The sequence below is a fragment of the Prionailurus viverrinus genome, chromosome D1 (genome assembly GCF_022837055.1).
Source record: "Prionailurus viverrinus isolate Anna chromosome D1, UM_Priviv_1.0, whole genome shotgun sequence".
NCBI lineage: Eukaryota > Metazoa > Chordata > Mammalia > Carnivora > Felidae > Prionailurus > Prionailurus viverrinus.
Genome location: NC_062570.1, coordinates 77,943,623 through 77,968,877, shown reverse-complemented (window position 1 = coordinate 77,968,877; position 25,255 = coordinate 77,943,623). Strand labels below are relative to the sequence as shown.

The 25,255-nt window shown below is 40.2% G+C and overlaps 1 protein-coding gene across 1 annotated transcript in view; it reads right to left on the bottom strand.

Moving 5' to 3' along the window:
* Nucleotides 1–24,911, bottom strand: part of SLC17A6 (solute carrier family 17 member 6) — a 39,692-nt gene extending 14,781 nt beyond the window's left edge. Inside the window, exons 1-6 of the mRNA XM_047878704.1 lie at nucleotides 24,826–24,911; nucleotides 21,807–22,059; nucleotides 20,150–20,268; nucleotides 3,197–3,311; nucleotides 2,162–2,249; nucleotides 1,533–1,619 (exon numbers count right to left, since the gene is read on the bottom strand). Coding sequence (XP_047734660.1) covers nucleotides 1,533–1,619; nucleotides 2,162–2,249; nucleotides 3,197–3,311; nucleotides 20,150–20,268; nucleotides 21,807–22,059; nucleotides 24,826–24,911 — 748 coding nt within the window. The remainder of the gene's footprint in view (nucleotides 1–1,532; nucleotides 1,620–2,161; nucleotides 2,250–3,196; nucleotides 3,312–20,149; nucleotides 20,269–21,806; nucleotides 22,060–24,825) is intronic.
* Nucleotides 24,912–25,255: the final 344 nt, after the last annotated feature.

The window sequence follows — 25,255 nt, the reverse complement described above, 5'->3', positions numbered from 1 at the left end:
TAACTAGCAGAGTGGATGGCACAAAAAAAGCACTCAATAAATGAAAGCTCGTGTAATTCAGTAGTAATTATCATTACCACTAACTGAATGCATCTGCAGTGCCAGACATTTAGCTAATTGCTATATATGCATTATCTGTTTTAATGTAAGCCACTATTCAGTTCATATCTTACTAATTTTTAAATTATTAATAGTGAATGTGTGGCTGGCTCAAAGACCTAATTTTTGTTACACACAGTAGGCAAGTGCTATAATGTGATATTTTCAGAGTATCTAATATCTAAATTTTGTACCATTCAATGATAAATATTAAATGAGATACAACTTACATAATGGGATTGATTTTCATGAGTGCTTTGTGGAAATTAATATTCTTCCTTTACTGTCACATCATATTTTCAATTAAGTAATGGGTTAAATGAAGGCACAAATCAGAGGATTTAATGGCTGGCCATCCTAACTTGTACTACATTTGCTTTAAACTATACACATGTGCTTTAAATTTCTTAGAATTATGGACTCTTGAAAATCTGATGAAAGATATGGATTAAAATCTGATAAAAATATCTCCCCAGGAAAAAATGTACAAATGCATGCATGGCTGATAATTTTGGGCATTCATGAATCTAAAACCCATCCATGGCTTTTGACCCAGAATAAGAGCTCCTGCTATATAAAGCATATTAAATAATATTCTGCAAATATAAGAATTTGCTCTGACGAGAACATTCTGAAATGGAAATGGATCATGCCAAATTTGGAAGCAGCCAGATACTGTCCAGTTCTACCTCATGACTTCATTAATATTTCACATTCTCGGCCCACATCCAAAGATGGTATTAATCAGTGACATCAGTTGGAATCCAGCTCTCTTATATTTCTCTTTTTCTGATTGTTACAAAAAAAAAAAGAATCTAGAGAGAGACATTAGGGGTACTTTCAAGGGGTAAGCTTTCTGGTTCTGGTTAGAAAGTGAACAGAAAGGGACTTCAGACTTAGAATTTCAGGTCCTTTTTTATTTCCATTTGAAGGTTTCATCGCATTTAATTCTGGAATAATGAAGACGAAAATGTCTGTTGCTGCAGCTGACAGTTAATATTTCATCACAAAACTGCACTGCTGCATTAACCCCACTATTGTTTTCCAGCTTTCTACCCCTATTCAGCCTTGATAAGGCAGGGTCAGGGGAATAACTAAGAAAGCAGCAGCAAAGAAAGAAAAGTGGGTGCTGCCTAGCTCTTTCCTCTTAATTGGCTATGAATCAAGAGCTAACTTTTTTTCATATTCAAGGACAATATATGTCATACCATGTCAAAATTGCCACCAGCAATGTAATTGTTTTTAAAAACAATAAATACCAAGGTAGGGAGAATCATAAAGATAAGACATTTTCCTTGATCTTCCCAAAATATGAAAAAAGGATTATTAATGGGGAAAATGTGAATAAATGCAGGAGTCTATTCAGGGATCTATCACTTTGTTTTAGTTCACATACATTTCTTTTAACTTTATTGTAGAGAAATGCAACATACCATAGACATAGAATACTGAGGACCAACCAGTATACTGTACAAGAATGCCAGCTAAAGGCATTGCAATCACAGCTCCAGCATATGAACCTAAAGTAGAAGGGAGAATGGGAGGAAGGTAAGTGAAATAAATACAAATTCTGACTTCCTCTCACATTTATTGGTTGGCTCCCACTAACACATAGTTGCACACTTAGGTACATGCACACTTCTACCCCTGTACCTACAAATACATATATATGTCTACATATACAGCCAGTGATACAGGACTACACAAGTATATCTGACCTACTTCCCAAAGACACAAAAGAGGTATAAAAATAATAAGACTATAATAAAAAAGTAAAGTAAAAAGACTATGATAAAATTATTTATGAATATATTTGAAAACTTAGATGAAATGGATCATCAACTCCTAGAAAAATAAAAAACGCAGAAGAAATAGAGGATTTAAGGAGACCGATAAGAATTAAAGAAATTGAACTGGTGGTCAAAAACCTTTCCTCATGTACACACACACACACACACACACCCCAAATGGTTTTAGAGATGTGCTTTATCGACTTTCGGTTCTTATCCAAGTTGTTCCTAAACTTTTACCTACCATAATTCCATCTGCATGTGGTACTCACCACAAAAGGAGGTGGTTGCCAATCTACTCCTCTCTAGAGGAGGAGCCCATTTGCTCCATATCCCATGACATGCTGGGTAGGTGACGCCCTGTGATGGGGGAAGATATATATATCACTATTTAGGATGCAGGGTAACCGAAAAATAAGCTCATTCCCTTCTCTGAGGCTATCTCCTTCAAATGGGCCCAAGGTATTAGAGAAAGCTGCTACTCACAGCTCTTTGCTAATTCCCTGAAATTTCACCTTAAAAACTTTCAGCCCAGATCAAGTAAGACATGGCTTTTTAGTGACCTGTCCAAATTCTCCCCAACCCTCAAGTATTACTCCATTCATCTGCAACTCTGAACAGCTCGAGGAATGTGGGAGGCCTTTTCATGAGGCATTAAATACAGTGATTCCCAAATATAAGGAATCCATACAGAAGAAGGTAAAGCTTACATCCTTGAAGCTCACACTTCCTAAAAGTAGTATCTAGAACTTAAGACCTTTAAAATAATTATCCATTTTGTGTTATTTTGATCCTATCAAGTTTTTCTTTCTTTTTTGGAGAGAAGGGCTTTAATACTTATCTGATTTACCTACTCTCACTATACTTCAGGAGAATTCTGAATTCCCAAAGAATATAGTCAATGAAACATTTTAGTGAAAATTCAGATCATGATTCGAGTCCAACGGGGACTTGGTATAAAACTCCCAAAAGGTATTAATTCAGGTTATCACCAGGAAAGGATAGACTCAAAAATTCTTATCATAGCACATTAACAAAAGTGTTTGTCCTTTTTATTTTTTTAAGTTAAATAGTCATTAAACATTTCTTTAATACCACTCAATTCTCGAGAAGAGGAGACGAGCAGTCACCGTTGTACTTTAGCATTATTTAAACACAAAATATCTGATTGCCCAATTTTCCAATTTTTAAGCATACTGTGTAGACACAACCTTATAAAATGTTTATTTGTAGATCAAGACAAAGATAGCCTGCTGGTTCTGATTAACATGCCAACCTTAAGATGATGTCATCCTGCGGTTCCATACCTCAACAAGTCCCTGCAATATCCTAACAAAGATGACACACCCATAATGCACTCTGGCTGCTGATGGGATTAGCATATTCAGAGTAGAGGTAAGAAGTATGGCAGCTCCAAAAACCCTGAAAAAGAAAAGGAGTTAGCAGATCTAAATATCTCAGGTCAAGTTAATTAAAAGCAATTTTAAGGTACATTGCTTTTTCCAAAAGAATAAAATGTGTTCTGGACTTGATTGACTAGCCACTACAAATAAAGACCTTGACCATCTTGAAATGTTATATTATTAAAGCACAAGAAATAAAAGAAAGACTCAAGAAATCCAGTTATATTTACTTGTATTTATTTTCTTCATAGATCTAAGCACAAATTGCAAATATTTGACAAATCATTGTACATGTTTTTGGTTTATATCTCAGTCTACGATGTAAGCTGCTTACGGGCAAGAGGATTTTTTTTTTCAGGTATACTGTTATATCCCCAATACAGCACAGTGCCTGACACATAGTAGATATTCACTGAAAAGTTGTCAAAAAAATCATAAATGCCTAAATGGGCTTATGTCTCACATTTTACAACTATTTTCAACTTTCTTAAAAGCTGCATATACATAAAAATGTTATGAATGGAATTATATTTTAAATACCCCGAGAAATCTCATGATCGGATCCAGCAGCACATGTATTTATAGTGAAAGTAACTATTACTTAATATGTATTTTTTTCTTTCTTTTTTGTGTGAGTGGGGATAGTGTCTGAGGCACACCTCTAGCTGTGTGCATACACACAATACGTCAGAAAAGAATTGCTTTAGCTATGGTACTCACACCTTCATCTATCTATAAGCAAAACTTCCACTTTGTTTTCAAAATATCTTCCACAATGTTCATACTAAGTAAGAAAGACATTCCCTTAACTGGGTAGCTTTAGAAATATTCTTTTGCAGAGAAGTATGGGAACACACTATCTCTAATGAGCTAATTTGTACATCCTGTGCAAGTTTTCTCAAGTCGACCACTGAGCCTTGAATTCAGTGAAGATTGTTGCCTCATAGAAGCTCTGATTCTTCCATGGGGCACATTTAAGTGTAAGAGTTAAAGCCTGGAGTTTCTGAAAGGGACCTTGGTCATTATTAATCAGCTACTGAAATTTGAGAAATGACTTTATGAAAGGCTAAAGTGGATCAGCTGTTTTTCTATGAATCATAGATCAGGTCAAATACTTTTGTTTACTTCATGTAACCTAATATCTGCCTGTCCTCAGTGGCTTCTCAGGAGGTAAATATCTTGTTCCATTCTTCCTCTCTGCTGTTTGCTGAATAGGTATCTTTAGGTTTGAGTCAAAGAATGACTTATTTCCTAAATGTCTGTCACAAAAGAGGAACTTTCTATTTCTAAAAATGATTACCCTCATTAAAATGCCACCCATCCAGTGACATTAAACTTCTGCCAAACATGGATTTATTTTTTCAGAAAAGAAATGCAAAATCCCAATGACCTGCCTTTATAAAATAAGAGTCCAAAATTGGTATAAAAATTGATTTAAAATGTATTGTCATTGATTATTACCTTCCAGCTGAAAGAATTTCAACCTCTCTTAAAAACGCAATCCGAACGTGGCTGTGTGCAAACCCCAGGACATTTTGGAGGCTTCCTTTAAGGCTGATAGGAAGCAAGAAAAAAGGTATAGGGCATGTTTCCTGGACCTAGTGGTAAATGGTGCCTGTTTCCAAAGGCCAGTGTGATGCACATGTTTCTACTGTTCTGGAAGTATGAATGTTTTACCTGTGTAACAGAATGAAGGCAGGAAGGGCAAAAGACACTGAAGTTTTGGTCATGTGGGTAGGCTGTCTAGGTCCTGCCAAACTCACTCTGCTGTATCCTGTAGCTGTATCTCACTTTGCTTATTTTCCTCCATACTAAAGAGACTGACCCTGCTGCAGACTTTAAGGATAATGAGAACCAGAGCTACATAATGCGACAGCACTTTTGAAGGTGTTTGTATGAGTTATGCATCTACCCCATTCAGCCCTTCAAAAGAATCCCTTCAAACTGTTGTCCATGAACCAGCTGCAGATTTAAAAATCTAGATTATTAAAATGCTTATTAAAAATGCAGATTTTTCACACCAGAGTTTCCAAATCAGACTATGCTGGGAGTGAAGCCTGAAAATCTGTGTTTTAATAAGAAATCCAGGTGATAATTTTGCATGCTAAGGTTTGCCAAAAAACCAACCAACCAACCAACAAACAAACAAACAAAAACCACCATAAGGTGTATATCCAGGCTTATCTAATATGTGTGTCTTCTTTTCCAATAATTTTTTGAAAGTATGATGCATGAAGTTTACTTTTTATGAATATAACTTTCAACCATCACTTTCTCCCCATTTGAAGTGTTTTTTTTTCCACATGTATTTATTTTTGAAAGACAGAGTGAGACAGAACGCAAGCGGGGGAGGGACAGAGAGAGAAGGAGACACAGAATCTGAAGCAGCCTCCAGGCTCTAAGCAAGCAGTCAGCACAGAGCCTGACACAGGGCTCAAACCCACAAACCATGAGATCATGGCCTGAGCTGAAGCTGGACGCTCAACCAACCGAGCCACTCAGGAGCCCCATGAAGTGTTTTAAAATATGGCTGTCTCTAGAAATGTCAGGAGAGATGACTTTTACCCATTCTATAGCTCAGGATTTCTCAACCTCCACACTATTGATATTTCAGGACAGATGCTTCTTTGTTGTGGGACACTGTCTGTGCATTGTATCATGTTTAGCAGCACCCATGGCCTTTATGCACTAGGTGCAGTAGCATTTGTCCCCAAGTTGTAGCAACCAAAAATGTCCACAAAAATTGCAAAATGTCCCTTGGGGGACAAAATCACCCACTAGTAGAACTGACTCAATTATGAACTGTTCATTAAGCATCCATTATAGTTAGACCTAAATCTAATAAATGCTTCTTCACCTTGCTAAACCCCAGGCTAACACTTCACATGCCATAAAATCCATAGCCACTTAACAACCCAATGACATGGATATTATTAATATACCCATTTTATAGATGATGAAACTAAGCCTCAGATAAGTGAGATCATTTGCACAAGTCACTAATCAGTTCCAAGTAGAAGAACCCTGGTTCAAATCTAGTCTGTCTGATTCCAAAGCCAGTAGGTTTTACCACTAGGGTTTTCATCTGATTATGCATACATGTAGTCAGTAATGTGTTTCAGGATTCTAAGTGTAAATTTAAGTAGTAATCTTCACAAACCTACTTGAACTCATGCTACTATTCCTGAAATAAAACACCAATAGATCATTTTCAAAGTTTACTTCTCACTCTCACCCTGAAGAGTGTTTGTAATAATATAATCATGTGGCATGTTTAAATGCTTCCCACTTGCAAGTTCCCATACTATTCCTTTTTCATTATAGTTGCTATTGGATCATGAAAACACATTGACTTTTTTTCTATTTAAAAATGAAATCCATCAGACTTTTCAGAACCTCATCTTCTTTTTAAAATTTTATATAGTTGTTATCCAAATCAATATCCATCAAAATCTATCAAAATTCTTGCCCAGTATGAGAAACGTTCACACCTTCTCTTCCTGTGCTACACACAGCCAAAATTAAAGCAGCCACTTCACTCAACATTCATTTATGCATTCACACTCCAATTCTTTGTGAGACTGTATTTAGAGTAGGGTACTGTGCTGAGGAGGAAAAGGAAGCTAAACCTTACAGAACAATTACTATACTCTCCACCTACATTAATTCATGTAATCCTTACCTCTCTGAGTCACACTTTCTTCTCATTTTACAAATAGGAAAATGGAGACCAGAATTGTGTAAGATAAAAGCAAGCAGTAGAGTGGAGATTGGAATCTAGGGCTCTCTGACATGAAAAGCAATGCTCTTTCACCAATACGGTGCTACTACGCACTCAGGAGAAAACATAAGAATGGCCCTTGGTGTAGTAAGAGAAAGAACGAGACAAGTAGCAATAGACAGCTTAAGCCAAAGTTCATAACAGGTGTACAAATGAAAAGCAAAAGAGGGAAAATACCATTCCAGCTGGGGTGACCAAGAAGCAAGCCCTTCATAGGGATACTCTCAGGTTGGGCCTTGGAAGATGAATTGTTGAAGGAAGAAGGAAGAAGGAAAAAGGAAGAAGGGAGAAAGGACAAGGAAAAGGAGAGGAGAGGAAGAAGAAGAGGAAAAAGGTGGAGGAGGAGGATGGAGAAATTCCAAAAAGAGGGAATGGATCAGCAAAGATTCAAAAACATGGAAGAGATTTCATTATATATCAGAAACTAGAAACTATTTAAAATGGCTGGACATGGTGGTACCCTATAGCCTGAGTAAGAGAAGTAAGAACATCAAGGGTGAGATTATGAACAAGGAATTAGTAGAGGGTGTGAGGAAATGCAGATTGAACAAGGAGGGGAAGAGCAGAGTCTGTAAGTCCATGACATCTTGGACATAATGTAGCTTAGAGTGATTAGAGAAGATAACTGATGATCAAGCCCTTAAAGTGAAGTAAACACAAAAGCTGATCAGAATTAAGGGGCAAGGGATTGTTAAGGCCAGGGAGACATAAAGTGATCAGTATCCATGTAAATTTAGGCAAGGTGATGGATTGCAGAGGAGCAAGGTGCCAAAGTCACTAATGGTGATAGGAGAAATAGTGACATAAACATGGTACAGAAATTTTTATAAGACTCCAGCTTTGTCATTTAATAACTATGTAACTGGAAAGTTATGTAACTTCTCTGGGTGTCTGATTCCTTGTCTATAAAAAAGGGCAGAGCTGTGTAATGGTCAAGAGCACAGATTCTAAGGCCTGGGTTTGAAGTTTATTTCTGTCATTTATTACTTGAGTGATCTTGAGCTGTTTACTTAACTGACTATGCTTCATCCCTGGTCTACAAAATGGGGACATTAACAGAACCTATGTATTATTACAAGTAAAGCACCCAGAAGAAGGTCTGGCATATCATAAGCATTTAAGGGGTGTTAAGATCTGTACAAAGAACTATTAATAAATTACATGTCATAGGACTGCTGTCAGACTAAAAATAATGCACTTAAAAGGCTTAGGCTGGTGCCTGGCACATAATAATAAATCCATAAATGCGAGTCAGTCAAGTAGAAATAATAATAAATAGCCAATGGTTATTGAATTGTTAGTGTGTCAGTCACTGTTCTAGATTCTCATTTTAAGCTAACAATAATATCAGAAAGCTGCCACCCTATCCTTATTTCACAATAGAATAACTACGTGCAAGTGAGTTTAAATAACTTGCTACAGTCACATAGATATAAGCGGAGAATTATGGTTTATATTTACTCAGTCTGGTTGTAGATCCTAGATACTTAACTGCTAAGTTCTACGTACTCTAACAGCAGCGTAACTAATACATTGTTCTGGCAGCACCAGATAAAATAACAACAACTTTGAAGGACAAAAACTTGCTGAATAACGGATGATAGCAGCAGTGAGGAGGAAAAAAGGATTCTACTCCTGTCCTATTTTCCAAAGTCATTAAATTGAGAAGCTTATTTAGAGAGGGTTTTGTCTTCCTATGAGCAAAGTCTAGGTTTTAACAGAGAAATGGAAGAAATAGAAGTAAGTATGGAATACAAGTTCCAGAGTATAAAATAGTGATTTTCAGATTTCATCATTCATGATCATCACCTTAGATGGCTTGTTAAAACACAGATTTCTGGGTGCCACAGCTTCTGGTTCAGTAGATATATGCGGGTCCTGAGAATTTGCATTTCTAACTAGTTCCCAGGTGATGCTGATGTTACTTTTCCTGTCTTGAGAATCTTTGGTTTAGCAGGTCTATGCTAGCTATTCCCCAAAGACATCACAAAAAGGACACATCTGGGGCAGAGGTGGGGGGACAGGCCTAAAATGGACAGAGGTAGACATAGGTAGAAAAGGGGGGGTTGCCTTTGACGATAGAGGGGAGTGGCAAGAATGGAATGGAAACACCTGCTGATAGAAATGATATCACTTACAAAATATAAATTGTAATTTGATGGTGGGATCAAGACCAAAAGTGAGGTTCTCTGGCCTAATTTTGACTGCCCTCACTGACCAAATTGACTGAGCAGCTGCCATATTTTTCCTGGGGATATAAAAACAGCACAACATAATACTAAGAATAAAAGCTGCAGTTACAGTGTGTGATTTCAAATTCCAACTCTAATTTCTTTCTAGTTATAACTTTGGACAAGTTATTACTTAAATTCTCTAAGCCTTACTTTTTCCATTTGTAAAATGGAAATAATAAGTTTTCACACTTCAAAGGACTATCATGGAGATTAGATAAGTCAATTATGAAAGAGGACAGTGCCTGGTTCATAGCGTGTGTATGGTTTATAAATATCATCTATCATTACACAGGAATTTCCCAACATTCAATAGAGTTTCCAGAGAATTGTCATTCTTTGCCTTTTTTTTCCAGAATGTTTTTGCCCTAGTTAAATAGTATTATTTCTATAACAACGGACCCAGAGTTGTTCCGTGTCATCTTGAAATTCTAGCAGCTTAAAGTGTATGAAGACATATACTGAAAATTCCCTCTCTCCTTCTGAAGACATACAGAATTGATTGAACTGCATCAGCCTCTCAGTCTGTGCCTCAGTAGACCATCTAAAATATCTGTCAGGAAACAAAACATTTTTTTAATGTACAGCATTGTCTAAATGAATTATACTTGTCTTAGTATCCCTCCACCCTATCCCTAGTAACCACCCAACGCGCGCGCGCGCACACACACACACACACACACACACACCTCTTTTTTCAGCTAATCTCTCAGATATTTCTCAAGCACTGTAGATTGCTTTTATAAGACTTAACTCAAGAGATCACATGTTCCCTTACCCCCTGCATTATTTGTGTCTCTTGGGGAACACATTCAGAGTGCTTATCTCACTTCTTCAACCCCTATGATGCTAGCAGAATGCTTTGTAGATAACATGCTCTTAAGAAGTAACAATTCAGTTACTTTTGTAGAAAGACTGTAAAGAGAAGGCAATGATAACTTCCCTTCCTGAGATGTGTGTGATAACAGATTCTTCTTTGAACCTTTGTTATCCCAATATCCTTTTCAATCAATTGACCATTTGTATGTTCTTGAGCTTTTAGTAGGAATGAACTGCTGTTCTTGGTATCTTAATAATCCTAGGAAGCTGAGTTACTCTCACAGAATAACTGTAGGATAGCAGCTATGGACTAGAATTTAGAGTATTCCTGTGGATAAATCCTCACTTGAGATAGTTGCTGAGTTCAAGTATGTGGCCCAGCCTGGCCTCATCCTTAAGTCTTCTAAACAACACTGTAGAATCTCCTGAAACCAACTGCCATTATACTTTATTTATTACAGCATCCTCATCAGCCTTTGAAACCACTCTTTCTAAAGCTCTGCTTTCATAACTAAATTAGATGGTGATGTTTCAGAGATGACATATTGTCCTCCTGAAGAATCCTACCATTTTTCAATATTTAATATAGTCGTGTATATTGTATGGTGCTTGATAATCATTGGTTTGTTTGGCTTGATGTTCCAAGAACAAACATAAGCATTGAATATATTTTTGGTATCTCAACAGAAGGAAATCTATACACGTAATATTCATGTGAGTTTCATGATCTCTAGCACTGGTTTCAACTTTGACCCATAATTGCATCTCATAGTACTGCTGCCCTGAAAGCAGTTTCCACCATAATAGGCTTTCCAGATTTACCCTCTGATTAGAAGACTTGTGTAAAAACCAAACTCATGCAAAAAAAAAAAAAAAAAAAAAAGCTTTAAATTATTCCACAGCCATGTTCTTTCCTATGGACCTAGCCCAGCACTAAGTAATACAGTGAAATTTTTTAAGACACTGTTAAAAAAATGTTTTAAGGAACACACGGCAAAGGTATTTAACCGGAGAAATGTGTTTAGAAAAGAAGCACATCCTTTGAAATTAGACATACTGGGGTTGATACCCCAGCTCTTCCTCTTACCAGCTAGTAATATTTGAGGAAATAATGGCTATTCTGTGTTCAGTTCTCTCACCAGTAAAACAAGTGTTAAGAATGTGTGCCTTCCAGAGTCTCTATGAGGAAGAAAGATCATGTATATAAAAATTTTAGTGACACATGTATTTAGTATTCTATTCAATTTCAATTTCATCTGCCTCCTGAAATGGGGAACTAAGGCAATTACAAAAACAATTAATAACTCATATCCTCTCTCTTCCTACCCCAATACAAATGTACTATTTAGGGAGAGGTTGAAACTTTATCCCTGAATGATCTACTTCACATTGATGGAAAAGCTTTTCTGATATTCACTCAGGCCTGTCCATTGTACATGGTTAGAGTGTCTCTTCCATATTTCCATTCAGTTGGGCTGGTTTTATTTTTCCCCACATTAATCTAAAAGCTAGATTTCTAGACTCTCTTTACAGGGAAGGAGAAGGCTGTCCTCTACTCCATCATTTAAATTAAGCAATCGTGTTACTGCTTGACCTCAGTAGGCCTATGCTGCTTTCCAGGTTCATTTTTACAATTTTTTTTGTCTTTTGAAATTTCATTGTGGGTTTTTTCAGGGACATTTTCAATGTTTCTCAATAGGTTAAGTGCTAAATTTAATGACATCAAATAGTAACATAGTTTATTTGAGAATGTTTTAACGAATGGCGATTATAGAATAGAAATGTAAGACTGTATTCAATATAGGTAACCAATTACACATTTGTAAAAGTAAGCTGACTTCTGATTTATATTGTCAGGTTTGTTTTGTTTTGTTGTTTGCTTTATAATCCATGTCAGTCAAGAAATTCACTTAAGGTCTGATGCACCACTTATTCCAAGTAAAGGTGAATAATGTATAGGCAAATAAATATTATACTTCACATCAAAAAAACAATTTATAGAAATAAATTTCCCCAAATAAACATTTTCCATGTTTAATACATTATTTTACTTTCTGAATTATAAATGTAGGTTCTATAGAATATCACATAGTATCTATATCAATATATGTAATCTCAGGCAATATATTCATGTCAGTACTACACCTAAAAACTAAATCATCATTGAAAATTCTGGCAAATTACAAAATAATTTTCTGCAATAAACTAAACCATTTATTTCACTTAACAAATAATCAAGCCATAGAGTTATTAAGTAGATAAGTATTGCCGAACTTTAAATTCCAAACAGTAGGCTGAATCTCAACTAGCATATTTCATTTTGCCTAAAGTCCTTCTCCTTATAATGGACAGTTAAAGTCCTACCTGAAAAACCCACTCAAGTGTGAATATAAGTCAGATATGGGCGTCAGTAACTGGGCCAAGAAAAAAAAGGCAAAGAAATGAAAAATCTGAACATTTCAATGTCTTAAGAACAGGATTAGAAATTGATGGGTGCTCTCCATTTCTCACAGAACATCTTTATAACCTCTGTGAAATAAAATAAGGGCCATTTGCTTATTAACATTGTTTTTAGGGGCGTCTGGGTGGCTCAGTCGGTTGAGCATCCAGCTTCGGCTCAGGTCATGATCTCATGGTTTGTGAGTTGGAGCCCTGCATTGGGCTCTGTGCTGACAGCTCAGAGCCTGGAACCTGTTTGGCATTCTGTGTCTCCCTCTCTCTGCTCCTCCCCCACTCGTGCTCTGCCTCTCTCTCTGTCTCTCTCTTTCAAAAATAAATAAACATTAAAAAAAAGATTGCTTTTAAAAATGATAAACTACTTGAAAGCTACTTAAAATTGTTGTTTTCCTCATGATTTCCCCTGCAGCAAATGACACACTAAAATGAATTTAATTTGCCTATTTTCAAGTTAAAACCTAATTTCTACTTGTTTTTCCTCTACTTGTTACAACACATGCACACACACACACACACACACACACACACACACACATTTCTTTGTCTTCCAGTGTGAAATGATCATATTCTCTTACACAGAATAATTTTAAGAACACTGGTGTGTGTGCATACATGTGTGTGCACCTGTGAGCACATACATGTGTGTATGTATGTGTGGTAGGAGGCTCTGCATTACTAAACAGATTCCCCAAATTGAAAAGCATATAGTACCCTGATACAGAAATGTTTGGAAAAGCAAATGCATTTGCTGAAAACGTGCATCACCCACTGTCTGATGATTAATATTCAGTGTGGTCCAGAGTGAGTTAGCTGTGAAATCCTCAGTCATATTATTCTCTCTGCCCCCCAGCCACAAACACCCTCACCAACCAAGCCCACCCCACAAGGATTTTCCTGGAAGAGATGACAGGAACACTGGTGACCTGTCACTCCTACAGATGCTATCCATTTTCCCGGAATCAATCAATCCATTTCCATTTGGGCAGTGGCTTGTCCCTTAACAGGGAACTAGTGTTCCTCACCCCAGGTGTGGCACTAATCCTTTCCTAGAGGGTCTGTAAGAATAGACTGATTCAGGCTGTTTAATCTATTTAATATAATCAAATCAGGGCTCAGGCGCCTCCCTTTGTCACATCTGATGCTCCGGTCCCATATTTAAAAAGGAATACACAAGCACAAGCCAGCCCTCTGGGTCCCTTGGTACATCATTAAGTTGTAAAAATGACTTCATCACTCATGACAGAGAAATGAGACAGCCCCAACAGTGGCATATGGCAGCGGGAGAATCATTCTACCAGCTGCCCACCTGACTCTCTCCTCCCTCAAAATCACGTCCCTCCCCTCTAGAGGCTGCCTCTGCACTGCAGTAGGTTGGATGTGGCAGCCGCAGGGGAAGCCAGAGCTAGAAAGGGTGAGAGGAGAGAATAGAAGGAAAGAGAAGCTCAAGCCAGCAAACCACGTGCAAGCCCTTAGGGACCCCTCCCCCTCTCAATCCGTCTATTTGTCTTGTGCAAAGGGTATTTTCTTTTGTCAGAAAAAGGAAGGTCTCTTCCGTGTTGCCCCAGACACATAACCTAGAGAACCCACAATAGGAAGGTGGCGAGATGCTTGATAGGCTGCTAAATGAGTGAAATAGAGTCACCTCTGGCCCTAAAGGACTGGATGATGATAAACCATTTCCACCGCAGTAGGATGGTGGTTTCTTGCAGCAGCTTTATGTTCATAGTCTGAATTATTTTCTTACACAAAAGGAATTTGCAAATGTTTCTCACTGGAAGGGTTCCTGAACCCCTGCTTGCAATAGAGGTAGCAATGGACAGGTAAGTAGAGAAGAAAAAATGGTGATGGATGATAGGTAGACAGAGAACGTTTGTATATGTGCTTGGTAAGGATGCTTAAGAATTCATTTCCAATGCTTATTCCAGTAAATAAAGTACATGTTCAGTGTTTTATTTCTGTGAAAGAAAAAGAATAACACCTGTAAATTGTTCCTTTCTGGGCTTAAAACATGAAGATGTTGAGTTTAAAATATCTTCACTCCTCTTTTTCTGAAAATCCCTCCCACATGAGAATTTTGCAGAATCAGGCCAGTCAGAATATTTACCTAAAGTATACCAGATTTCGTTTTTATAATTGCAAATTCAACATTAGGTAACAGTTTTAAAATCCATGCATTTGAATTTGTGGATTTTTTCAGTATAAACCATTCTCTCTTTTGGTATGAATTAAGTTGTATCAGTCAAAATCCCAAGGAAAAATCCCTTCCTTTTTGCAGACAAAAGGTCTAAAGTACCCCACCTCTCCCCCCACCCCCAGTCATGCTCAAACCTCTATAATCTTGCAGGAACCCACACTGCCAAAGGGCTAGGTAGGGAGAAAAAGTTCTAAATCACAAGTCGTTTGTTTAAGTCGTTACCAAGTTTGGGTTTTGTCTTTTGCAAAGAAAAGAACAGAATCATTCATATGGATTCGGGAATCCGTACAAACACACACACACACACACACACACACACACAAATACAGTATGTTTTTCCTACCACCAAAATCTAAGGATCCCTTGGGCTTGCTAAAGACTTCTCCTTCTAATTCTTGGATTTCTGTCCTGGATTTGGGGCATGATAGATTGTAGGCACTCACTGAGAGAGCAGATGGCTCAGCTTGCTGCTGAAAGTGAACTTGGTGGTGAAGCACAAGGTATCAGGCAGAGATGTTAAATTTCAGTGTAAAGATAGACTGAGGTCATGCATTCCTGGACACCTGAGTTTTAGTCCCAAACTCTTGGTGATCTTGTGATCCCTGATTCTCTGTTTCCTTTCCTGGTCTCTAAATGAGAAGACTGGATTAGATGACCTTTATTCCACTTTACTATGGGCTCTTTCTGTTAGCCGAAGTCCACTGTTCAATCTCTTAATTCAAACAAAGAGCTTTTTTTTTCCTTAGCAAAAGTCAGGCTAGAAACCCAGGAAATACCTGAAAAGACAGTGTTGCACCAGAATCAGACACTATTTAGATAAAGGATAGGCGTAGGGGGAAATAAATTGTAACTATCAACAGAGAAGTCTACCCTCAAACTTAAATGGATTTCTCTAAGTGTATGTATAATGCCTGACTAGAATTCAAAGACTGAATGCGCTGAATTACTAGCACTGTCTATACCATTGGCCGAAAAGCTCTTTTAAGAGAGTCCTTCAAATGAGACGTAAGGCATTTTCAGTGAACAATAATTTTAGCTGTAAATAATGTATATGGAAAAATAATTTTAAAGGTAGAACCTAACAGGTGAAAAGATACATTGTATCACAATAGAAATAATCCTTTTGCATTACTAATGCTTAAGACAGATTTAAACATGAGTAATACTGAATGGCCATAAGACATTATTTATTCTTTCATTTTCTTCTGAAGTCAGGACGTTATTAATAATAAATGGTAACAGCCAACAATTACCGCGGGCCAGGCACTTCTAAGAACATTACACGGATTCTCTTACTTAGCGGTCATGATACTCATATCAGGTAAGTAGTTTGATTAATCCCCTTTTACAGAAATATAAGCTGAAGCTCAGAGTTGTTGAATAATGTTTTATGTCATTCAGTTATTAAATAGTACATTCAGGAGTCTAAACCCACATGGTTTGTGCTTAGAACCCGTATCTTAACCACTATACCATACTGCCTTTAAAAAATTTTTTAATCCCAAACACTTTTATTCAACAAGTGTCTGTCATGGGCCAGGCACTCTTGAAATGCCAGGGATATAGCAGGAAGAACTACATGGACACAACAGCCTGCTGTCATGGAGCTTACATTTTAATGGAGAAAACAGATAAGTAAAATACCTGTATGACTGCTGGCAATAAGTGCTCTGTAAAGAACCAAATCAGCATTGGAATATCAAGAGGACAGGAGCAGGAGAGGGAAAATTTTTAAATAGGTTTAAATAGGGGCGCCTGGGTGGCTCAGTCGGTTAAGCGGCCGACTTTGGCTTAGGTCATGATCTTGCAGTCCGTGAGTTCAAGCCCCGCATCGGGCTCTGTGCTGACAGCTCAGAGCCTGGAGCCTGTTTCGGATTCTGTGTCTCCCTCTCTCTCTCTGACCCTCCCCGTTCATGCTCTATCTCTCTCTGTCTCAAAAATAAATAAATGTTAAAAAAAATTAAAAATTAAAATAAATAAATACATAAATAAATAGGTTTAAATAATATTGCCCCCTAGACAGAAAGAATAGCCTTTGTGAAGACAATATCGGCCATGAAAAACATAACGTTGACCAAATGTTCTTTGGTAAATCTGGCCATCTTTGGTTATGTCTTTGGTCAAAATTCTGTTGTGTCTCCTGTTAAGTACTTGACTAGGTTCCTCACCAGTCCATATGCAAGATAAAAAATAATCCTTAGCAATTCCACATTTGTAATTATCCGGATTACTGCAAGACCATGTCTTGGACTGTTTAAAGGTAAAATGAATTTGTCCCCGATGCATTTTTATCCGCGTAGTAAGTATGTTCTCATCTAAAAACACCACAGATTTTGTAAGGATTCCTCCTTGGCTTCCTCACCCCAAAGCCCTCCATGGAGGTGACTAAATTTTCCTGCCCACAATGTGCAATAGCCCTTTAAGACAAAGACAAAGGAAAACATGATGCAAAAGTCCTTTCTCTCCCCTTGACTCCCCTGGCTTTGTCTCTCAATGAGGAGGAAAACAGGAATACTTGAAATTTGACCAGAAAGGGACCAAGTATCTGTATTCTGACCAAGGGTGTTGCTGCTTTTGTTTAAAGCACAAAATGGAGAGGCAAAATCACTGCTGTGGGTTTTTCATTGAGAAATTTGCCAGGGGGCATAGCCAGGAGCTCTTCTCTCTAGAGGAGCAGTCTCCACACACCTCAGTTCCTCTACTCTAGTCCTGCCCATGACTGTGATGACAAACACTTTCCAAAGGGAGCTTCTTTTATACCTAGACAGACAGGACTCTATCCCCGTACCCACCCCCCAAGGGAAATCTTGTTCTACTATTAGATGATCTATAGGGAAAGGCTTATTTGAATGGGCACACCATATCTGTAGGTGGAAAACTGGTCTTGCTGGGTTGTTTTTACTGTTTTTAAAAAGGTAGCATCATAGGAAATGTACATCTTTCAAACCAATTATAAAAGTCTTTCAGATTTTATGTTTAAAAAAAATTTTCCAAAATAAAATTCCATGTAGCATATATAGGACTACATGGACATTTACCAACATATTAACAATAGGGTCTCGGTGTGATTAAATTATTTATGATTTTTATTAAATTTTATTTTTTATATATTTTTATTACCTATTATACAGTAGTTTTCTCATCAGAAAAGAAAATGTTATATATCTTTTAGACCTGTTTTCACAGAAAATTTCCACTGTATTTGTAATGTTTTGTTATATTTTTTAAATGAAGCAAATATGTCAAAATCCTAAGGTCTGATAAGGAAGTTACTCTATATTTTCCATACGTTTGTAGTATTTTACAATAAATTTTAACTTAGTTTTCTCAGTCTTGGAGGACATAAGACATTGAAAATATTAAGTTTCTCTTCCTTGAATATCCATTTCAGATCCAAATAGAACTTCTAAAGTTCACAATTGTTTCCTTTAAGGAAAATCTATCAAGTCAATTAGAACCTGAGTTAGCATTAGTCTTTAATAAACATAACACAAATGATAGCAATGAGCTTGTTGTTTTGTTTTTTGGTTTTTTGTTTTGTTTTTTGTTTTGTTAACCAGAAAAACCTGTTTACTGACCTCCCAGTATTACAACGAGGGAAAGCTGGGGCATCCCTGGTGTTTTTTCCTGGCAGGAAAATGTTAGCATTTTAACAATTGGCAAGCTGAAGGTTTTGACTCTAAAAAAAACTTAAAGGCACAGTCATAATATAGTTTCACTTCACATTACATTGAGTTTGCTGTATCATTTGTGTGTGTGTGTGTGTGTGTGTGTGAATTTTCGGTTGTTTTTCCCCTGAAGTGAAAATACTTATATATGTAGGTTTGAATTATCTTTCTGGGAAGTTTATATTTTTTTAAAAAAATTTTAGGGGAAAAAAAAAGATTCAAGACATTATACATTAGGGATATGAAAGCCAAAAATGTAACACGCTCATTACTACATTACCAGTACTATTTAATGACATATTTTCTTCAATTTGATTTATCTCATCTATAGAATTGGGCTTTGTAAATAGCTAATGGTTTTAATTTCACACTGATCCCTTTTTTAAAAGACTGGTTTGTCTCCCGTTGGGTCTGAGTGCTAACCATCGTGGTGCCAAGGTAAAGATGATATTTAAAAGGTACTATTCCTAATCTTCTGCCCTCTTCTTTTGACATTTTGAAAAAATGTTCAAAAATTCTGGCCCAAGGATTGTTAAACCTAAAATAAATTTCCAAGAATTCTTCCCTAGGCTCTGGAGCAGACTGAAAAGTCTTGGGCAGGAAGTCACAGCTGGTGAATGGAATTGGAGGTGACAAAAGCCACTAGAAGAGGCGTGGGAGATTTTACTGAGAAATGAGGAGGGACCAGTTTACAAAAGCAAAGAAGAGATCAAGACTGGAGAGGTGCCCCGTTCAAGATTTCTTCCTCAGAAAATCTGAGTTTGGAGGGGAGGGAGAAAGGTGAAGTCATAGATACAAGGTCTGAAGAAAGACCGGAAGTCTTTAACTTGGAGTCTTCACGAAGCGATACCTGAAAACGTGAGTGCTTGCGTTGTCAGTTTTCCAATTCAGACTTAGGGAGCACTTGGTTTTATTCATCTTAATATACACAAGGAAGCAAATAAAGCTGCCTTTCACCCTCCAGTGGCCAGGCTGTGCTCCTTGGTATCCCAAACCTTATCAGTCCTTATGCCCCATATTTTGGGGTGTCTCAGCAGCTGACCCCGACGGCATTCCCAGAGCTGGCGCTAGGAGCTCGACTGCAGCCACCGCTGCATTGCTGGAGGCCGCGGGACTCAGCTGAGCGCCCTCCCCACCCCCGCCCCTATTCGCTGGAGCTCATTAACAGGTGGAATCGCACCCCCGGCGCCTGAAATCCCGCCTGCCTCCATAGAAACAAATCCTTCAGACCCAGAGCACCATCTGGGCGGGCTCCGTGGCCCGGCGTTCGATGCGCCCTGCCGGGAGGTCAGCACCACAGGGAGCCGGGGCACCCGAGGGACGCCCTGCCGAGAGCGCAGCACGTGACGCCCCCCAACACACTCGCCTTTGTGCACCCAGCCGCTCAGTCCCGGCCCGGCCACACCCCGCCTGGCCTCAGCTCTTACCAGGCCTTAAGGCACGTAGACCATTTGGCGAAAAGCTGGCTCAGCCAGGGCAGAGAGAAAGCGGCAACTAGGGCCCTGCCTGGCGATCCCAAATCCTTTTGGGTGCCTAATTCTGGACCGAGGCACGAACAGTTCCAGCCCGGAGAGATGGGGTGCCAGCGGACCAGATGACCTCGCCCAAGAGTTCCAATCCCCGCGGGGCTGTGGTCCCTGCCCCCAGCCTCTGATGCCCCTTGTGAGGGTACCAGCCCCATTACCCCCCGCCCTGGGGACGCGTTACCTGTTGGCTGCCAGCCGAGACGCGATGTAGCCGCCCGGAATCTGGGTGATGATGTAGCCCCAAAAGAAGGAACCGTGGATCATCCCCACGGTTTCTGGGTCCCAGTTGAATTTGGCCTTCTATGGGGGGTACAGGGGAAACGGGGTGGAGGGAAAGAGGAGAGTCAGTGTTTGGGCTGCAGACTCACGCTCAGGAGCCCTCAATCCCCGGGGTGCTCCCTGCATTCTGGGGTTGGAGGTGGCTGAATTTTCGTTTTCTAACAAAATTGAGTCTATACCTTCTTATGGAGAAGAAATGCTTCTCTTAACTGAAAAACTGTGTTCGTTTGAAATGTATTGCAGTTAATGGCGAAGCTGGACGCCCTGGCTTTGCTCCCCAACTACTGTCAGCCAGATCTGATCACCTCGATGAATGAGGAGTCCTTCGGGCTCCAGTTTTGAAAATTAGAACTCCCCAGGAAGAGATTCCATTTGCTGGCTGGGGACAGAGACCCCTGACCGGGGTCCGTTTAGCCGATGCCAGCCAGTACTAAAGCAGTAGTGGGGTCTCTTCCAGAATGAAATCCAACCAGGGAAATTCTGAGGAAGGAAGGTGGGGAATTTGGGATGGAAGGTGAGGAGGTCGGAGGAGCTGGAGGAAAGGATCCTCCAGGCAAAATGGGGATGGGCGTAGGCGGGCAAAATTTGGAGTAGCCTGGGGAATGGGTGGGGGTGGCCAGTGGAGAGGAGGATTTCCTCAGGGGTGGTCAGAAAAGCTGGAGAGGGGTGTGTGTGAAGGTCAAGGCCTAACTCCGCCCTCGCCAGCCTGGGTGAACCTTTAAGTATCTGCATCGGAAAGGCGGAGGAGGGCTTATACCTCCTGAGGAACTGAGGATCCTTTTCGTCTCTGAGTAGTATTTTGAAACTAAATCTGCTTTGCGGGGTCTCTGGGAATACCCGGGGACCAGCGGCGCTCACAGCTTCGCATCCACAGTGAGTTCCCGAATTTCTCTCCCCCCTAACCCCCGCTCTGCCTTGTTAATGGTCGCTCAGATCCCTGAACTGGACGTCTAGACCCACAGGTTTCAGTGACTTTGACATTGACCTTCCTCTCCCTACCCATCACCCCGACACACCCTTCAGGAGATTACCGGACTCGATGACCGGTGACCTCAAGGCACTGCTGAGCTTGGCTTTTCTCTCCACCAGTTAAGTGGACAACTCCTAAAGGCCCTTCGGTGGAAACTGCCCATATGCTCACAGTTGATCTGATTTCGGTTTTGTTTCATTTTTATTATTAAGACTGTTTGGCAGGAATTGGAGGAAATCAGGGAGACATTATCACTGATATGCTGCCTTACTCCTTCTCCGAGTGAAAGAAAAATATTTCGATTTAAATTTAGCGTACATTAGTAAGCACCAACTTCTGGTATGGAGTCACTCTTGACAAGAAGCTAGTGAGCTATATGCTATTTTCCACTTTGCAGGTGAGAAAAGGAAGGCCCAGAGAGCGGAAGCGAAAAGGGAGGCCTTAACAGCTATCACGGTCTATTCCTATTCTAGAAGCGCACCGCTAGCAGGGGGCTGGCGAGCATTCAGGCCTTCCTCTTTCAAGGGGGGAAATGGAGCTCAAACAGGTGAGGCGGCTTTGCGAACCCACACGGCCAGCGGCTGCCCACCTCCTTGATGACCTTGCCCCCTCGGTGGATTGTGCTGTTGTTGACCATGTCCACGATGGCCACGCCCAGGTTGCAGCGGATGCCGAAGGAGATGCAGAAGCCCAGGCCGCTCATGATGGCGATGATGTAGCGGCGCGGCAGGCCGAAGCAGGTGCAATCGCACAGTGGAGCCTTTTTCTCGGGCACCTCCAGGGGCTTCCCATCCTCCGTCAGCTCGATGGTCTCCCCAGTGTCTTGCTTCTTCTCCAGCACCCTGCGTGGCAGAGCGGGGGGAAAGGCAAGGACGCGGCGGGTTAGGCACCCCAGACGCCGACCCATCCCAGTTCCCAGGACCCGTCAGGGCTGGGGGCGGGGAGGGGCGCTGCCTCGCTCGACTCCTTCAGGAGTTAGGGTGCTAGGGCGCCACCAGGCTTCGGGACCTCCCCGGCTCTCCAGCCTCCTGCTAGCCCCCCTCCCTGCCGCAGCATCTCTTCAACTTTAATGCTGTCTGGCCCGTGGCACCCAGCCCGCATTCCCTCGGGATCCACCCCGTAGCGGGTTGGATTAACAGACACAGGCAATTGGGGCCTAACTTTCTCCGAGGGCCTGTGGTTTGGGAGGGAGTGGGTTACTGGAGCGGCGCCTCGTCAGCAACCGTGTAGACTTCTCCCACCTGCAGTGCTTTACCCCCGGCGATGGTCGGTTTTATCCAGCCACTAGTTTCCCGAGGGCCGGTGCTCTGCAGGCCAGCCCAGCTCAGACCTGCACCCGCGCTACCCCTTCCTTCCCAGCTAAGTTGAACCTTCTGGGTTAAAGACACGCGATCCTGCCTCCTAGCTGAGCGCGGGGACCCCCAGGGACTAAGGCCGCTCCTGACCGGCGCCCACGCGGAGAAGGTCTTGTGAGCGCTGAGAGTGTCACGCACGCATTCTATTGCCCATTCCTCCAGTCCCAGGGTGCCTGTTCACCGTTTACTCTCCCGTTACACATCTTACTTTCTTCTCCTTGTCACTCGAGTTTGAAACAAAGGCCTCCGCAGCATATGGCCGACACCTAAGCTTCCTACTGCCAGAACATGAATAATTAATTATTCACAATCTTGCGTCATTACTATCTCGGTTACAAACACCGAAAAATGTCTTGGGCACATTTCCAAAGACGTAAAATGCGACTTCCAGATACACAGACGTGCCCCAAATCAACTCTGGTAAGATGTCCCACACCACAGTAGATCTCAAATTTTTGCTTTGTTTTGTGTTTTTTAATCTGCATAGTATTTCACAAGATTTCACCCTTAAAATTCAGTTCCTTTTAGGTTTTCATCCTTGAGGGGAGGAGGAAGGGAGAAGGGGAATGGGGAGTGATGGAATGGTTTTGCTAAAAGCTGAGGGTGTTATGCTAGTCCACGATATATCTGTGAAATGTCTATTAAAAAGAGAGAGAGAGAATGAATGTGAACAGTACAATTACTGTGGACTCTTGGGATGGATACTTTCGATATTTAAACAAAGAACCTCTCCGTTTACAGTTTGCAGATGTTTTTCAATCCACTGTATAGTTTATTTTTCTGTGTGCCCTTTTAAGTGATATATTCACACACAATTATTTTCATACATGGGAGTAAAGCAAATGAAATTTTAAGATCAATTCCAAGAATGCACAGGTTGGGAGCTGACTGCCAAACAATTTGAGGCTACCAGAAAAAAAAAATGTCAGACTTCCAAATTTCACAAAATACCACCTGGGGAATAAGTCATAAAGGTTTTTGCAGCTATGTTAATTCGTATTTTTAAAGTTCAATCCCAAAGTCAGAACACATGGCAATTTATTCTGGGAGAAAAAATTCAACTAATGTGATTCTTTCTTTCTTTCTTTCTTTCTCTTCTTTTCAATTTTTTTTGTTTACATTGGCTTCCTAGGCTGTTATATGCAAAGTTGGACTATGCACCTGAACTCCCCACCTGATGGCAATTGAGCTGGGAAAGAAGAGCTTTTTTCCAGGGCAGCTGCGGGACTGCAGGGCCCTTGCGGTATCTATTGCCGCATAGGTGCATGATGAGGTGCCTACATGAAGCCCACCAGATCCAAAGAGATTTGGAAAATCAGGAAGTGCATTGGTCATTTTGTGTACATTTTCTCTACACTTCTAAGGGCTTCATTTTCCCAAATGTGAAAACTAGCGCTCTCTTGGAATCGTTTATCCTTCTGTTTCTGCCCTCTCTTATTGATTTTGCTCATATTATTAAGGAAAGTGTACTCATATAATATTCTTAAAATAATTTAAAGTTGCAAAATTTTCAGCATAATTAGTACATTGACTACAGGGACGATAAAAAATTAAATCATTGCCAGTACTTTCAAACTCATTATGCTTTTTCTTATAAACACTGACATTTGCCATGCAAGACATAGACTTCTCAGAAAAGTCAAATAATTAAAGCACATATATATTGTTTTGGTTTTGGGTAGAGGAAATGCTTCAGCTATTAATTATTGATATATTTTGATTCTTCCTCCTTCAGCACAGAAGGAAGATTCCACTGGGAGATTATCTACTTGAGTTGTTTTAAACCTGAGGTCTAAATTTCTTTCTGCCATTACTCTTTGGAATTTCTTGGTTGATTTCTTTGAGGGTTGTATTTTCTAAATTCATGTGTCTGCATTAAAGGAATTTGTTGTCACTATGAGCACCAAAAGAAAGATTCTTTGAACAGGTGCTGGTCATTTCTCAATTGTAAAGAGGGTAAATCCCGGGTAGGAAAGGATGAGAATCTGCAGGTACCAAAACAAAAACCACACACACACACACACACACACACACACAGCACACAGGTTCATTTAGTGCAACATTCCTGAATTAATAAGCAGGTTTCCAGAGCAGCCCCGCTTGAGCAATAGCAGCAACCAACAAAAAAAGACTTTCCGATCATATTACAACCTCTCAAAGCAAGCAGGGTTTACGGAAATAGCCCTGCAGATTTTTTCATGCTGAGCCCCAGGCAAATATGGATTTGCCCAGGCAAATATGGGTTTCTCTTACCTGTAGATCTGGCCAAGGGATTTTCCAGCAAAATTCTTTAGCCCCTCTTTTCCTGGGGTCAAAATCCTTTGTTTTACCGACTCCATTCTTGCAAAGACTGGTGTTGGCTCTTGCCAGATTTGTATAGTGATCGCTATGAAAGGCGAGAGTTGCGCATATTGTCTTAATCGCTTAAGGTAGTTGTGGGCTTTTTCTTCTCAGCAGAACGGTATTGGTGTGCCTTCAGCAAGAGTGTGAGTGAGAGAGGGGAGGGAGTGAGAAAGAGAATACAACAGAATAGCTGCATGCAACCCACGGGTTTCCTAATAGGAGAGTTGGTAGACACAATCAGAAAGTCTCATTGGAAGGGGAGGATCCGGTGGCAAAGGGCGCACGCAGTGCCATGGTATTTGGGCGGGTGCAGATGAGTCCTTGTCCTGGAAGTCAGTCC